At 36.6% G+C, this 13,419-nt stretch overlaps 2 protein-coding genes and 1 long non-coding RNA gene across 4 annotated transcripts; 1 reads left to right on the forward strand and 2 right to left on the reverse strand.

Moving 5' to 3' along the window:
• LOC18791196 (2-alkenal reductase (NADP(+)-dependent)) lies at positions 1,044-3,103 on the forward strand. Its single transcript, XM_007222109.2, has 4 exons — positions 1,044-1,601; positions 1,724-1,901; positions 2,085-2,251; positions 2,365-3,103. Exons 1-4 carry the CDS (start codon positions 1,338-1,340, stop codon positions 2,824-2,826), a joined length of 1,071 nt encoding a protein of 356 aa, XP_007222171.1. The 5' UTR covers positions 1,044-1,337; the 3' UTR covers positions 2,827-3,103.
• LOC109950154 lies at positions 4,833-6,655 on the reverse strand. The gene is made up of 3 exons (XR_002272455.1): positions 6,414-6,655; positions 6,227-6,316; positions 4,833-5,669 (listed from the first exon to the last, which is right to left on the reverse strand). It is a non-coding gene; the product is annotated as an uncharacterized LOC109950154 (long non-coding RNA).
• Positions 9,613-13,419, reverse strand: LOC18793263 (alcohol dehydrogenase-like 7). Of its 2 annotated transcripts, none has more exons than XM_020567890.1 (10): positions 13,212-13,419; positions 12,946-13,082; positions 12,798-12,844; positions 12,141-12,463; positions 11,956-12,038; positions 11,786-11,861; positions 11,610-11,674; positions 11,310-11,408; positions 9,919-10,080; positions 9,613-9,816 (listed from the first exon to the last, which is right to left on the reverse strand). In XM_020567890.1, the coding sequence occupies exons 1-10, from the start codon at positions 13,264-13,266 to the stop codon at positions 9,697-9,699; spliced, it is 1,167 nt and encodes a 388-aa protein (XP_020423479.1). In that variant the 5' UTR covers positions 13,267-13,419; the 3' UTR covers positions 9,613-9,696. The 2 variants fall into 2 exon arrangements, with proteins under 2 accessions (XP_020423479.1, XP_007224791.2); XM_007224729.2 differs by having other exon boundaries at positions 11,310-11,405; positions 13,212-13,418.

The raw sequence follows: 13,419 nt of genomic DNA on the forward strand, positions 1-13,419 counted from the left end.
GAGGGAGGGGGTGGGTTGGGGTGCGATGGAGGTTGGGTTCGGGATGGGAAAGAAGAGAAGGGCAAAGGGATAGAGGGATAGAGAAGTGATAATACAAAGAGCTAAAATTACTAGAATGACATGCCACGTTAGCACACTTTACGATTTTGTGAATGGAAATGGACGAAAGTGGTAAAGTGAGAAAATTTCAGTTTAAGAGGGTAAAGTGAGACCAAGCGTCCGTTTCGGGGGTAAAACAGTAAATAAGCCTAATTTTTTCTTTCAGTTATGTAATTTTTAAAGATTCGATTATTTTAAAACTAAAAAAAAATTCAATTTTTAATTCAATAGTGAATCATGTGCCTAACATGTGACTTTTTAAACAGAGATTTGGATGGAAATTGCCAAAAACTGACGGTATGGGCTAAATTGGAGATAAAATTTAGTGTAAGGGCTAAATTGGTAGAAAAAAATTTCACGATGGACGTTTAGACAAGCGTGACGTGATAGTTCATAGTGGTTTTTGGTAGATAACTTCTAAAAACAGAAGCATTATTGAAATATACCTACGTAAGCGTATAATACAAGTATTAAACGGGAAAATGCCAACCTAATTTAATGGAGAGAAATGTACATAATCTTTCCAAATTTAACGTAAATGATAATTAGGGATTCTTTTGGAATCCAAAAGGTGCAACAAATTAAAATTTGAGCTTAATTAGGTAACAAGTTGATGAGTTATATCTTTTTTTTTTTTTTGGTCGAAATGATGAGTTGTATCTAGTCATGGGGTTTTAAGAAGGAAAAAAAAGGTATTTTATTATTTATTATTTTATTTATTTTATATAGAAAAATAAGGTGATGAGTTGGATGTAAGAAAAAATTAATTTAAAGAGGAAAAGCTAAATTTACTATTTAAAAAAATGGATGTTACAATGGCGACAAATTTGGGAGGATTACGTAATTGATGCTGTCATCGGAGTTTAAGTTTGAAACGCACACTAGGCTAGGGAGACAAAAGGGATTTGACAAATGACTTTAATTTGATCTGTTTTGAGGTGGCATGATGAATTGTTAACTTTCTGGAGAACGAAAGAAAACGTTTCAAGTAAGTTGGATACCATGTAAGCATGGTTTTGGATTAGACTAAAGCGCAATTGCATATTATTCTTCCTGTCGCAAGCAATTACGTTCCCATTCTTCCCTCCGGTACAGTAAAGCCAGTCAAGAATCGCCGCCTCAACTGTGGAAGCAGGTGACCCCAATCCAATCCAATCCTACTATAAATACGACCGTCTCCGGTACCCAGCAGCAGACAAGAAAAAGAGAATCATTGAGGCCTGAGAGAAATAATAATCATGGCAAAATTGGTGAGCAACAAGCAGGTGATTTTGAGAGACTACGTCTCTGGCAGGTATCCGACCGAGTCGGACATGTATGTGAAGACAAGTAACATAAGCTTGAAGGTTCCACATGTACAAGGAGGACAAGGAGAAGGGCCTTGTAATAATATTGTGTTGGTCAAGAACCTCTACTTGTCCTGCGATCCAATGATGCGATTTCTCATCATGGATACTTCTCATTACAAAATGACCAAATACGAATATTGTACCCCTGGCTCTGTAAGTCATCTTTTAAATCTATCACAATTTTGTTGGTTTAATTCTTTTGATGGGGGTGGAAATTAATTAACATACAGGCACATGAATGTATAATATAATATCCTGTGTATATATATATGCAGCCAATTTGTGGGTATGGTGTGGCCAAAGTTTTGGACTCCAGTAATCCAGAATTTAAAGAAGGTGACTTGGTATGGGGGCTAACCAGATGGGAAGAGTATAGCTTCATCACAAACACTAAAAGCCTCATCAAAATCCAGCACACTGATGTACCCCTTTCCTACTATACTGGAATTCTGGGTAAGTACATATCCATACATACAAGTTACAACTCTTTTGATCAAATCTCTGCTTGTTCAAACTCTCATGTGATTATAAATATGGTCTGCTCCCATCCCATTATATATCAGTCGTCGTAACTACTTTTACATTTCTTTCTTTGTGATCTGATACGACCCGACCCAATCCAATCCGCTGCTGTAGGTATGCCCGGTAAGAGTGCTTATGCTGGTTTCTTTGAAGTATGCACTCCGAAGAAAGGGGAATACGTGTTCGTGTCTGCAGCATCCGGAGCAGTTGGGCAGCTTGTGGGACAATTTGCAAAATTGGCTGGTTGTTATGTTGTTGGAAGTGCTGGAAGTAAAGAAAAGGTAACCTTCTTATTGGCTTCAAATTCATTATTGTATATAAGAGTAACTCCTGCCTAGTTTTTCATTTTTATTTTATGGTCTTTGTTTTATGAATCTTGGTTTAATTAAACTAGGTTGACCTGCTGAAGAATAAGTTGGGGTTCGATGAGGCCTTCAACTACAAGGAGGAGCATGATTTAAACGCAGCTCTGAAAAGGTATTTTCCTCAAGGCATTGATGTCTACTTTGAGAATGTTGGTGGGGATATGCTGGAGGCTGTGCTGCTCAACATGAGAGAACACGGTCGCATTACTATTTGCGGAATGATTTCACAATACAATCTTCCCGAGCCTCAAGGAATTAAAAACGTGATGCAAATTGCATTTAAGAGACTGCATATACACGGATTTACACATCGCGATTACGATCACATCGTGCCCAAATACTTAGACTTTGTGCTGCCTTACATCCGCCAAGGCAAATTAGTGTATGTGGAAGACATAGTTGAAGGCCTTGAGAATGGTCCAGCAGCCCTGGTTGGGCTTTTCAATGGCCGCAACTTTGGCAAACAAGTCATTGCACTTGCTCACCAATGAATCATCAAATCAAAGTTAGTTCTTGTATGATCTCTACTTGTTAATTCTTCAGTGTTGTTGTTTTTGTGCCTTCTTCTTATATAGCCTATGGCTAGTTCTGCTTGTAATTCTCTGTCCGTCCTTTGAGAAAGTAAGGGTCAGGTTGGTTTGGTGGGATTCCTCAAGCATATTATTGTTTGCATCGGCCACAGTAATTTGTTTAAGAAATGTAGCAGGGCCGATCCATTGATATTGGAGGCCCTGGACAGAAATAAAAATTGAGGTCTTTTATCTTCAATATTTACCTTATTTTGAACAAAAATTAAAATAAAATTTCAAATTTAAGTTTGTTAATTTATACAAAAGAGGACTACTACATGAAAAGTTAAAAAAAAGGCCCACATAAATTAAGAATAAAGCCCAAAATGCATCAGTTCTACACATAAAATCTTGTATTTTACTGAGCTTTTAAGACGTATACGGAAAATAAAAGTATTATTGAAAAATACATAAGTACGTGTATAATACGAGTATTAAGTGGAAAAATATTAAATTCTTTATACGGATAACAACTCTGGAAAAGTAAAAAATCAAAAGGAAGTATTATTTAAAAATACATACATATGTGTATAATACGAGTATTAAACGAGAAAATACTAAATTCTTTATATGGATAATAACTCTGGAAAAGTAAAAAATAAAAAAGGGACAATAGAGACTCGGATGATGGCCTAATATTAATGGATAATGCTCTAAACTACTCTTATCTATAAACAAAAATTAGGAAAAAAATATTTTATATATAAAAAAAAATAGGACCCCAATATGTATTTAAAGAGTATAGCCGCGCGGCTATACCCTTTGTTAAAAAGTTTTTTAAAAAAGGACCCATGTATAGCCAATGGCTCTACTTGAATATAATATATTTAAAAAGTATCGCCGCACAGCTATACTATTTCCCACCTACCGCTTAAAACTAAGGGGACCCTTTTGGGAAAAAAAAAACAAAAAACAAAGGTATAGCCGTTCGGCTAAATTATTAATTTGAATATATTATATTTCAACAGTATAGCCACATATTAAAAATAATAATAAAGAAAAACCGAAACTCACCTCCTCAAGTGCCCAGCATCTCCATACGTGGAGCTTTGGAGATGGAATTATTTCCACTTGTGGAGCTGGGAGTTGGACTACACTGAATCATTTCCACTATCAAATTCTAAAACACAGATACCTGTGTTATACACATCTGGTAAATCACCAATTCGCTAACACATTTAGAACCATACGTCAGGTTCTCTGCATCATCTTCTTCTTCATCCTGACCTTCAGAAAAAGCCTCGGAAACGAATACCATTCTCTCAATTGAGCCCAAATTTTATAGGCAAATTACAGAAGGAGAGGTGGGCAGATTCGAGCACATCCCAACTAAGTCGCCTTTCTCCCAATTTTATAGAAGAAGGGAGTGGGAGCATTTTTACTCACCACTTTAACCAATGTGTATTCTCAGCACTCTTTTCAATACTTGACACGTGTCCATTCATATAACCATGGTTCCATAAATATACAAAATAAAGAGTTAACTATAGTTATGTCAATGAATACGTATTAAGTGTTGAGAACTGTGGTAAGGATATACCTTAGATTAAGGTGGTGTGCAAAAATATTTTCATATGCTTTAGCCTTCACGTTTGGCCAATATCAAGGTTTCGTTGCTAGTGCCAGGCGTTGTCACACTTACAATCTCCACACTTGCACAAAATAGCATGATTGGTTGGTGTAAATTGTCTGCAGCTGTAATGACAATGTTAATTAATCAATCCAAGTAATCGTTTGTCAATGTTTGAAACCCTAATTTTTATCGAGACTTTTTGTATTACGCGACTTAAAGATTTTTATTTTAACTCTCGCTATTGTATTTGTGGCAAAATAAGCCAAATTTACTATTAAAACAAAAAAAAACCAATAAAACAAATTCGACTCATTTACAAATTTTGGTAAAACTTGATCTGAGAAGGAATCTGACTTCATTGATGCATCTCTATCATATTACAAACTACAGATCTGAACAAGATCAAGTTAATCTGTATAATTAAGTGTTATTCACACAATTAAGCATCCTGTTTGCAAGTCGTTGATCATTGATTAAACTGTACAAGAAGCCAATGCAAATAACTTGAATAACATGGCTCCGGACCCGGAGCCGGAACCTTCCTCTTCACCCGGCCTCAAAAATAGAATTATCGAGGCGGAGTTAGAAGAGGCCCAGAAAGAACTTCGCTTCTGGGAAGAGAAGGGAAGGCACTATTTTAAGGAGGAGGCCCGCCTCTGGTAAATCACTGATTCGGTTGGAAAAAGAAAAGAAACAGGACGTGATTCAGCCTCGAACATGATAGTAAATACCAAAGGATTTGAACCTTCAAAGAACCAAGAAGAGGGAACAAAGAACCAGTGGAGCTGAAGAGAAATCCTTTCTTCCCTTTGAAAAGGTAGTTTCTTCCCCTCTAATGATGACCATAATGTTGCTCTTCCTTCGTCTGAGTACCTTTAGCAGTTACAAAGTTTGATAAACTTACGAGAATCCTCATGCTTGATACTTTGCCTGACTTTTCTATTTCTTGTTGTTGACAGATTTGCAGGATATGGACAAAGTTGACGAGCGCTAAAAATGCATGCTCCCATATGGACATGTGCAAAAGCTGACTTGACAATGAGACTGAGACTGACTGAAACCTCAAAAGATAATTCAAGCCAATAGCTGGAATCCGACTTGATCCCGAAATATCTTGGGGAGGGGAGATGAGGAAGCCACGCTGCTGATCAAAATGGTGATGGACGAATCTTCTCAGTTTCCCTCCGTAGATCTGAAAAACACGCAAGTTAGAAATTTCATCTCCAAATAAGGAATTCATGTAGGAGGAACTCCCCGCTTGTGTTCCATCAAGCTACCCAGACATTTACCAATGCACCAAGTCACTATATATATAGGTCTAGTGACACAACAGTTCTGACATCAAGTCGAGTTAATCTATATTGGGAGAATTAAGACAGGCCACCAAGACGTATATACATTATATGTGAATGATTTTGCACAGAATAACTCAGTGAGAAAATTATCAGAACTATATATATGACCTATAACCGTGACAAGGAAACCGTAGAGAAACATATTATATTCATGAAGATCAAATCCTAATTGATGTAGATCTACAAATATCTCTGGTAAATCATGAATCCAAACCCTAATCTGATAAATTTTGAACCATATAGTCCAACCAACATAGGATCGTCAAAACCAACAGTTTTTTTTAGTAAGGCGATCAAAAATTTGGTAAATTTAGATAATCAAAACACACTGCTTGTTCCACTCATCCCAAAGAAATCAGAAAGAAAATATATTTTGTAAATATGAAGAGATTACCTGAGCAGCCGTGGCATCTCTTGAGTTTTTTTTTAATACTCTTTCTTCCTAGAGTGAGCTCGTCGTCCAGGCCCTCTATTCGAAAGAGTTCTACAAAACAAACTCAAATATAATCGTTAGAGAATTGAAATCAAATAATTATATAAAAGTTAAAACAGAAAGTGTTACTTTAGATCTATGTATATACCCGTCTGGTGAATCACTAATTCGATGTTAAATTTAGAATTCTCGACTCTTTCAGCATCATCTTCCTCTTCATCCTGGCCTTCAGACATATCCTCAGACGCCAAAACCATTCCCTCTATTGAACCCAAGATATGATGAGCTCAGTTTTGTAGAAGAGGAGACCGGCGGTTTTGACAAACCAATCTTAAATATATCCTCTGTTAGGTATTAGGGTTTGGTGGGTCTATTTTATCTGCTACAGCCTTCGCCAGGTTCTGTTTGGCAAGTGTCTTCGTTCCCTGCCAGTGCCAGGCTTATGAGATATATGTTTCTAAACAAAATGAATGAAATAAATTATACCAAAAACATATATGAATCAAATGAAAAATAAATTTATATTTTTTTCCCTGGTAATATGTATATTTTCGGAAGGAAAAAAAAAATGGATTCCCCAACCAAGAAAAATAAAAAAAGACCTGATTTTCTATGATGTTAATAGTAAAAGCTTTTGTGATGTTTCACATATGAGTGCAAAAATGTCATACAAAGAAGCACTCATTCTTTCATAAAAACAACAATCTAATTCTTGAAGTTGCTAATCAATGAGCATGTAAAAGAGATAACAATGAAAGGTTTGTCATTTCCTCTATAACGTGTTACTTGAGCTACACACACATCATCCATATTGAGAATGTCAATATCATGCTTGCCATAAAAGGAAGAAACTTTCCTCTTGTTTGAGAGTGATTTTGAGAGGGCAACATCATTTATGGGGAGAAGCACTTTCTATGTGCTTCTTCCTAAAATAACTTAAAAGCTACTTAAAGTGATTATAGATTTATCCGGAATCACTCACAAACGAGTCCTTTATCAAGTGATTATAGTTTGCAATTATTGCTTTCAAGTTTTGACTAAAGCCAAAACATTCACAATATCTTCATCTTTTTTGTTTTTAATTTAAATTAATTTTTTATAATGCTTGTGACAAGACATTTCTGATCCCCCAATGCACTGGTCTTCAATGATAGACAAAATACAAAACGGAAAGATTGCATCAATTCAAACAAATTACTTGCTTCGCCTCTGTGATAATAATTTACTTCATTTTCAAGAATCCATTAGTAACACAAGAGCTGTGATGCTTGTTGGTTGAGGAATTTTATCATTGGGATGGGATTAACGTGATTGAATCCATTGAGAGGCCAATTCACCTTTATTGTGATAATCAACCAGCTATATTTTTCGCAAAGAACAAGTAGATATCTGACGATATCAAGCACATTAATGTCAAATACTTGTTGGTAAGAGAGAAAGTAAAGGAATGACAAACTCGTGTTGATTATATCAGTACTGATGACATGTTAGTTGACCCATTGCGAATCAATGTTTAAGAACACATGTAGCGGCTATGGGTTTAGTTCCAAACTTTGATGCCGCGAGCTAGTGAAGTTCTGATTTTGTTTCATGTTTTAGCTAATTTATTTTCTCTTGTTAAAACTGTTGCATATACACAAGGTTGATTGTTTATTTATGCAATGAGGTATTTTTATTTCGAATTTCAATTTGTCATTGTGGTTGTGTTATTGTATTTCGATAACATGTTGATGGAAATGGTCATGTGTTTGTTGCTCTTAGACCTATATGACCTATGTTTGATTAGAGCAAATGGAAAGTTTACTGAAATTTCTCAGGGGACCAGATACATGTTACTTAGTGGAGTGTGTGTTCCCATTTGTTACAGTAAGCTATATTGTTAGTCCATATTTATGATGCCTAAGTTTCTGGTATGGTTGCATATCAGTGGCTTTTTGGGATATGTCTCACTAATATGACATACTCCTTTATTGGTCCTATGTGTTGATTATATTTGACAAGAAACTTGTTTTAGAATTTTTGGCTTAATTACCCTTCATGGTGGACAATTAATGCATTCATGGTTAACTAATTGTTCGCCCTAGTGGGAGAATGTAAGAGCTTTCAGGCTCCATCATTAGTATATGGGCCTGTTGTGTAATGCCTATCTATTGCTTCATGATATGAATGGAAAACATAATATGGGCCAATAACTATAAAATAAGTGGACCCAATATCTATTATATTGTGACTTCTTATTTTTGGGCTTGGCCTGTTCCTACTTGTGTTGAGATTAGGTTTTTCCTTGATGGATAGAAAAACTAATTGAGACAATGTACAAGTAAGCAAGAATTCTATAGCGATGTCCTTATATATGGCCCTAAGGTTACTTAAACACTGAAATTTTTGGGTTAAAGGTTTTTTCAAACAGGAGTATTTAGGAGTGGACATCTAAAATCGAAATACCGAAACCGTACATTAACCATACCGTACCATATCGATTTCATATCGTTTCATTTGGGATAGGGAGATAATCGGTACCGTACCGTACCAATAAAGTATGGTATGGTAGCGGTATCAAGTATTTAATACCGGTCAATACCGTACCGTACTGACTGAAATATAATTTTTTCTAAAATTAAATGCCAACATTCCAACACATTTTCTATGTTATTATTGTTCTTCTTCTCTCCCTAAACCGTAAACCCTGAACCCTAAACCCTAAACCAATTCAACCCAAACACAATGCCATAGCAAGGGACTTCGACCTGGGAATTCAGCTGGGAAAGTACATTTGACCAAGAACATGACACAAGCCCAATTCTCAGAACAGCAATTCATGAAGTGGGTGAGGTTTGTTGGAAGGCTGAAGCACTCTGTGTTCAAGACAGCCAAAAATAAGCTCTTCCTTTCTTACACTCTGTATGTGACTAAGAACCGTGCTGCTGGAGACTTCACAACCATTTAGGACGCCATTGACTCTCTCCCATTCATCAATCTCTTAAGAGTGGTCATCAAGGTCCATGCAGGGGTCTACACGTGAGTGTCTTGTTCCTTGTGATCAGAATTCAGATCACTCTTGGACTTAGTCTCTGTCTTTCACCAAGAAATGCTCTTTTCTTCATGAATTGTCCTATGCTCTGTCTTTCATTGTTGTTATGTGGTAATTTCTGAAGCTGTGAAATGTTAAATGTTGTTATTGGTTCATTTTTTTAGTTGTGTCATTTTGGTACCGAAATGGTACGGTACGGTATCAATTTTGGTAAATGATAATACCATATCATACCGTACCGGTTTTAATTTTCGATATTGGTAGCGGTACGAGCTCAATACCGTACCGTACCATACCGTGCCCACCCCTAGAAGTATTTACTTAAACACTGAAACCTTTGCTTGCTTATTGTTAATTAGCCTAGAGTTTATATTAAAGTACAGGCTGTTTCTAACAGAAGTCATTCATTGGTCATATAGATTACACATCGGAGACATTTCCCTTCAATGAGTAAATCAAAAGCTTTGTTGATTTCTTCAAACCTGATCTCGTGTGTCACAAACTCATCAAGTTGTAGTTCCTGATAGAATGAAAAAACCAAAAATAAATAATAATAAATAAAAGGATATATGTCCGAGGTATATAAGTTAGGCAAACCACCCCTAAAGATGCTATAAATTACCTTGTCCTTGTATCGATTGATGAGGACAGCGATATCAGATTTAGGTTTGAGTCCTCCGAATAAGGATCCCGTGAGGGTTTTGCCAAAAATGATATCAAGAGAGGGAAGGGTCACCTGTGAGCCCGGTCCGTCCATGCCTAAAACAACTGTTTTTCCCCAACCCTGAAGTTGAAAAGAAATGTTTAGATATTGTTTTGTACCAAAATTTAAACTTGCAGCTATTTTGGCCAAAGTAGGTGGACTAGGATGGGAGTTTTCTCCTTGTGCATATATACCTAGTACATGCAGAATTTTCAAAGAGAAAGTATATTTTCATGATTTTGCTTGGAGATCAAGTTAACATCTCAAGGATGGGCAAACAGTGGTCTAAGTAGGGATGATAATGGGTCAAATTGGAGGTGGGTATGCCATTCCCATCTCCATCCCCGTCTAAGCTCAAAACTCTTATAAGCACATCGAACAAACTTTCCAACAGACTTCAACAAATTCCTGAAACACATTTCTGACATATATTTCAAAAATTACAACATAGGATGATCGTTCAATGTAAAATAATGCTCAGCACAGACTTGACAAATTATGATATATGTGGTATAGAAACTTCTGATCAATTTCTTAGTATACAAGCGTCACTCTCTATTCCTCACCTCGTAATTTTAGTAACCTTGGTGAAATTTCCACTTTGCTAAGTTTTTTATTTTACAAAATAATGATAATTTCTTCTTTTGGGGTCAACTTTGCTAACTTAATTATGTCCCATGCGTCAAACTTTTTTGAAAAGGAACAATCTGGTTCTAGTAGTGTTTCTTCAATTAAGTTTATGTAGTTGTATGTCACATTCTGGGATCGGCTCATCCGTAACACGATATTGTCTGCTTTGGGCCCTCCTCTCTGTCCTCACAGTGGCGTCATGCTAGATGGAGGCAAGCATGTACATATAAGGCACATCACTCCCTCTTCGTTGGTCGATATGGGATGTTACATTGTACTCTTTTGGTTTTTTTTGTTTTCCTAATAAGGTTATTGTAGTAGATTTCAATTACAATCAATGATAAATTTCCTAATTTATTGATGAAAATATCACACGATTCAAGCATGTGATGTAAAGATAGGAACTTAATTGAAATGGAAATCAAACTTTATAAACATATTTGACGTAAAGATAAAACAAATAAAAAACAGTCGTTCAAATGATAAATTGACATTGAAAGATGTTGCATTGGTTCAAAAATCGTGAATTGCCAAATAGGTTTAGACTAGTGAAAAAGAGACCAATACCCACATGATCAATATGATACATAGCACTTTCTTGACAGGACCAAATATGAGAGAGAGAGAGAGAGAGAGAGAGAGAGAGAGAGAGAGAGAGAGAGAGAGAGAGAGAGGCAGACCTTTCGGCAGCAAGCGTAAGCTTCTTGCATCAGTGTTATCAGCCCAACACATTCAAAGCAATAGTCTGCACCCCCGCCAGTCATTTCCTTGATTACCTGCTTCATACATGTATAAAAATAAAAAAATAAAGAACTTTAAATCCTTTGCAAAATAACCAAATCAATCAGAAGTGAAAGCCGAAGCACCAAAAGCATATCAACATCCAGTAATATAATCTTTTAATTTGAAGAATAAGTGTGCATATGAGTACAAAAACAAGTAATGAAATCTCCAAAGTTTGGTGCATAGTTGTAGAGAACCTCGCTCACAGAATTATTCTCGCAATTCGCAGGGTCGACAAAGTCAGTGAGTCCAAACTTTTTTCCTGTGTCAATAAGAAAAAGAACAAGTCTGCTTTGATCAGATTCAGATTAAGCACATCATACATCAATTCACAGGCACAGCACAAATTATAATCAAGCTAAGATCCAATTACCAATTTCAAATTTGTCTCGGTTCACATCCACGCCAATAATTCTGGCTGCACCACAAAGTCTTGCTCCCTCCGCGACCTGGATAATTCAACCATGGATATGAGCCTAGAGTGAATCAAATATTACAACGACGAAAATAAGTAAATAGAAAACAAGTTCTGCAAATGCATACAGCTAATCCAATGGAACCCAGCCCAAATATAGCAACAGTTGATCCCTTCTCCACCTTTGCTGTTCTCCAAGCAGCACCAACTCCTGAAACCGAATTGAAGAAATAACAATTCAAGTCTAGATTTTGCAAACACCGCCACATCAAGTCAAGAAGAATGTCTACAAGATTAGGAATTTCAAGTCTACCGGTCGATACTCCACAGCTCAGGAGGCAGGCACTGCTTGGTGGTATTGCAGGGTCAATTTTTGTGATATGGGCTTTGTCTACCACTGTATACTCAGTAAAACTAGACACGGAGAGGAAATGGTATAGAACTTCCCCACTGAGGTCTGTGAATCTGCTCGTCCCGTATCTTGGCATAAAAATTGAGGGCCTGGGGAATTTTGCACATAGGTTGCTCCTTGTCGATTTACAATCTGCACACTCTCCACATTCTGACTTGAATGTTGGGATGACGGTATCTCCCTCAGTCACCTCATTGACATCCTCCCCAACACTCTCCACAACCCTACAAGGAAATATATATATATACATATCTCCTTCAGTTACCTCATTGACATGAATATGTTGGTATTTTTATTTGCTGTTGATTGAGTCAGATATGAAAGGGCAGATCTAGGAATTTATTGCAGGAGAAGAAAAAGTGGTGGAAGAGGAGAAAACCCATCATTTGACAAAGCATCTTCTCTTAAATAATAGCATAAATCAATGAAAAAGAAAGAGAAACACATCATTTCACATCCTGAAAGTAATAGAGAAATAGACAATTACTAAAGAGATAGCGGTCTTTCTTTAACAATAATATGGTTTGAAAGATAAGATCACAAAGTCTTGGAGCTCACCCAATAGCTTCGTGACCAAGAATTCTTGGGAAAATTGCGGGGAAGTCCTGACAAAACAAGAAGCTATGGATAAGCATCAACTCTTAATTATTGTAAATAGTAGCATACCAAAAAAACAAAAAACAAAAAAGAGATGCTAAACAAGAACCTTCATTTTCCAGAAGGAGAGATCGGTCTGACACAGAGAGGTACATATAATTCGAATACGGACTTCATGAGGCATCGGGGGTGCCACCATGATCTCTTCAATCACTAGAGGCTCTCCTGGTTTGCGACTCACAGCAGCTGCCATTTGTATTACATATTTACATGCAACATGTTCAGTTTAAGAGCCTCAGACTATTCAAAAACAACATATGCAACAAATTTAAACTAACAATCAAAGACATTTTTAAGCTTATCAATAATAAGAACCTCTGCATCGAATAGGCTTCCCTCGGCTTTCACTTGGCAATTTCTCATCATCCATAGAGGCCACAAGAACACAGACACACACTCTCTCTCTCTTCCCCGGACTAATCTGTCAGTCTTCTTGTGAGTGTGTATTGTGTATAGGACATGCTTGAACGGCTGAGACTTCGGTGTCCAAGGAGTAGTTTTTAAAGAAAAATAATTGCAATAA

The sequence above is a fragment of the Prunus persica genome, chromosome G1 (genome assembly GCF_000346465.2).
Source record: "Prunus persica cultivar Lovell chromosome G1, Prunus_persica_NCBIv2, whole genome shotgun sequence".
In the NCBI taxonomy this organism is placed as follows: Eukaryota; Viridiplantae; Streptophyta; class Magnoliopsida; order Rosales; family Rosaceae; genus Prunus; species Prunus persica.

Coding starts and splice junctions, on each gene's coding strand:
- LOC18791196 (XM_007222109.2), top strand. CDS start 1,338: ATGGCAAAATTGGTGAGCAACAAGCAGGTGATTTTGAGAGACTACGTC. Junction 1,902..2,084: donor CTACTATACTGGAATTCTGG/GTAAGTACATAT, acceptor CCGCTGCTGTAG/GTATGCCCGGTAAGAGTGCT. Junction 2,252..2,364: donor GTGCTGGAAGTAAAGAAAAG/GTAACCTTCTTA, acceptor TAATTAAACTAG/GTTGACCTGCTGAAGAATAA.
- LOC18793263 (XM_020567890.1), bottom strand. CDS start 13,266: ATGGATGATGAGAAATTGCCAAGTGAAAGCCGAGGGAAGCCTATTCGA. Junction 11,862..11,955: donor TGGGTTCCATTGGATTAGCT/GTATGCATTTGC, acceptor TGAATTATCCAG/GTCGCGGAGGGAGCAAGACT. Junction 10,081..11,309: donor CTTACGCTTGCTGCCGAAAG/GTCTGCCTCTCT, acceptor TTTCAACTTCAG/GGTTGGGGAAAAACAGTTGT.